This window comes from Limulus polyphemus, unplaced genomic scaffold (genome assembly GCF_000517525.1).
Source record: "Limulus polyphemus unplaced genomic scaffold, Limulus_polyphemus-2.1.2 Scaffold2217, whole genome shotgun sequence".
Taxonomy (NCBI): domain Eukaryota; kingdom Metazoa; phylum Arthropoda; class Merostomata; order Xiphosura; family Limulidae; genus Limulus; species Limulus polyphemus.
Window position 1 is genome coordinate 33,560 of NW_013667827.1, and position 3,512 is coordinate 37,071.

At 31.5% G+C, this 3,512-nt stretch overlaps 1 protein-coding gene across 1 annotated transcript in view; it reads right to left on the reverse strand.

Moving 5' to 3' along the window:
* Positions 1 to 1,583: 1,583 nt before the first annotated feature.
* The window catches only part of LOC106466306 (histone-lysine N-methyltransferase setd3-like), an 8,099-nt gene continuing 6,170 nt past the window's right edge, over positions 1,584 to 3,512 (reverse strand). The window contains exon 4 of the mRNA XM_022394279.1: positions 1,584 to 3,210. Within this exon, the coding sequence (XP_022249987.1) occupies positions 3,082 to 3,210 (129 nt within the window). The 3' untranslated portion in view covers positions 1,584 to 3,081. The remainder of the gene's footprint in view (positions 3,211 to 3,512) is intronic.

Genomic DNA, 3,512 nt, shown 5'->3' on the forward strand with positions numbered 1-3,512 from the left:
AAAAAATAAATTACAGTGAAAACAATAAAGATTTTGTAGGTTTTGAACCAAACTAAACAACAGTAAACCCTTTTTTTGATTTTCGGTATTTTCATATTTTGATGTTTTGAGCTCTTTTGTGTTTAGAACAATATTTTTATACTAATTTTTAAAGTATCAAATTGAATGTTTGTTCAATAAAAATCTTTCAAATGCGACTGTAGCTTTTTTCCCCAAAAACTTTGTCTTCAAAATAAGGGTGCGTCTTATATTCCGAAAAATACGGTATATCTATTATGTTTTGGTTATTGATATATTGTTTATTAGGTTGTGGTTATGTCTATCATGTTCTGATTGCTGCGAACTTGTGATGTCTGTTATGTTTTGATTAATGAATATTAAGTTTATAAAATTTTTGGGTTATATTTATTAGGTTTAATAACATGTTATACATTGGCGTTTTGCTGTTTATAAGTTTTCAAAATATGATTTATATTCACTATAATACAATTAGTAAATATTACTAAAAACTTCCAGCACTGATTTAATTTAGGACCAGAATATGTTTCCACAACACCCATAAGTTGGAATTCATTTATTTACTGATATATAATATGGAATATAACAAAATCATTATGTCGAGATGGCGCTAAAGGAATGCAAATGATTACGTAGTTATACAAATCTGGACCAAACTTTTACTACTGAAAATGGTGGCGTAAGAATGTTTGTTTGTTTTGAATTTCGCGCAAAGCTACACGAGGGATATCTGCGCTAGCCGTCCCTAATTTAGCAGTGTAAGACTAGAGGGAAGGCAGCTAGTCATTACCACCCACCGCCATCTCTTGGGCTACTCTTTTACCAACGAATAGTGGGATTGACCGTCACTTATAACGCTCTCACGGCTGAAAGGCCAGCATGTTTGGTGTGACTGGGATCCGAACTCGCGACCCTCAGATTGCGAGTCGAGCGCCCTAGCCACCTAGCGTAAGAATACCGAAACATGTCGGGTCTTTTTTAGTGCTGGTCTTCTTTTTTAATAAATTAGTTATTGTGTAATTATTTTAGCGTTGTTGTACTCCTTTCAATTGTACATATTATGTACTACTTTTCAGGTCGGTAATTTCATTGGCTATAATTTTTCTAGCAGTCAAGAATAAATCTAGGATTACAGAAATAATTCTCGATAATAATATCATAAACTGAAAATTCTCATAACTTGTAAAGAGCACTCAAACTTTCTTTAATCATTTAACACCTACTTCGATTCTGTCTCACTTCGTTGTGGATCTTAATCTTGACAAAGGATCATATATATTACTTATCGTGAATGCAAATATAAATATATATTAAGAAAAACTGTCTTAGAATTTTACCGTAAAGTTACACCATGGGACGTCCCTAACATTAACGTGTACCATCTACAAACTGTCGTCCCTAACACCAAGGGCTGTTTGCGAACAGCCGTCTCTAATTTAAACTCTTACATGAATCTACGGTTTTGTAACAACCTGTCGCGAACCACAAATCCTCGGATTAACATTGTGCTATCCATGCCCGGCCCAATATTTTACATCTGGCAATATATAACACACCAAAAAATATTGATAATTTATTATTACTTAAGCTCAATCATAGTTTATTTCCCTCAAAAAGGTTATACAGACACATTACAGACATTTCAAACTTGTTTATTTCAAACGATATAAAACAAGATTGTCAAGCTACTGTTACAAATCAGAGCTTCGACTTTAATAATATTAATAACATTAGCTTGTCTAATTGCACTAAATTATTTTAATTAGTTAATAGCATATTATAACTCGCACACGAAAGGAACAATACAGACAAAGATTATTCCAGCAGTTTTTGCTAATGCATTGATTAGTTTACATTTTTATTGAAAATGGTAAATAAAATGATGATTGAAATTAAAACATTTTCACCGTCAGTAGAAACAGGTTCAAAATCAGTACAATTTAGATTTTTAAAAGTCTTGCATAACTCAAGTTTACAGTACAAGAAAAATGTTGTATAACGTGATAAACAAATCCACAACATTCTAGGGCTTGCATAATTTAATCACAAATTTTCTCTTAAATTTTAAAAGTTTCTAACATCCATATTTATAGCGAAAACTAACATAAGTAACTGTTGGTCAAATGAAAAAGTATATATATTGTAACATGGAAAATTCTTATAGTAAAAATAACCAATATATTTGTTTTCTATAAACATACTTTGTGTGTAACATCTGCACTACAAGAATTAATTTATCTTCAATTAGAATTTCAGTAGTTTAATATTTAACATGACGACGCTAATATGTACAAGTTAATATATCTTTAACCTAATGCTTCAGTACAATCTCTCTTTATGCCATAAGGTTCTTAATATAATCTGGTATCTACAATAAGACAGGATCATTTTGATTTTTTGTTTTGATGAAATTGACAATTCTAAAAAGTATACTGATTTTTTTTTGTTAAATAAATAAACTAGTGGCGACAATACTGATATCATCTTCCTAAGAAATTGTCCAATCAAAAGGCAGCTAGAATAGTAATATCGTTGAACTTGTATTCAACCAGCTTACTAAGTGATAAGTAGATGTTTGTAAGTTAATATTATTCTCTATTTGTATCTAGATAAATATGTCATTAAAGTCATAAAGTGACTCCTTACAGGTTGGCTTGTCAAACAAGTAACGAAGAACAATTATTTTAAATCTTTTTTAAGAAGAAATTATAATTATAACAGAAAATCCTAGAGGTAATATACTGCAGTCTTTCTGAACTTAACTCAAATATATTAAGGGAACTACACAGCAAACAATTAATGTACACATTTGTGTAACGAAAAATGAGGTCTGCACAGAACGTAACAAACTTATATTATTTTAATATACGGAAAGTCAGCACAGTTATGACCAATACCAAACCAATAAGCCAAAGCTGGTAAGTCAGAGTGTGTAATTAAACAAACAACTCTACCTACATGTTAACCACAGTTTTCATCCCATATTGATCGGGCGCTTCTTATCCAACAGATTAAAACAGTTTATAGGGTAATGTTAGCCACACCACTGATAAGCCATAACCGCTAACTCTGACAAATGTTAATAAGATACTGAAAGGCAGAACTTAAAATTCGTTTTTCTGTCAGACGCAACATCACCGCTAAACGGCGTCTCAATGAAAGTTCCTCATTTTGTAGAAGTTTTTCATCATCCTGAAACAAACAGAGAGGAAACAATGAATATTTTATTCCTATGAGAACATTCATATACAGAATAAAGAAGTTACAGTGGTGTATTAACCATGAAGTGTTCAATATTAGTGCTTCATACCTCCTTATATCAGGCCATGTTTGATACCAAGTTACAGTGGTGTATTAGCCATGAAGTGTTCAATATTAGTGCTTCATACCTCCTTATATCAGGCCATGTTTGATACCAAGTTACAGTGGTGTATTAGCCATGAAGTGTTCAATATTAGTGCTTCATACCTCTTTATATCAGGCTGTGTTTGATA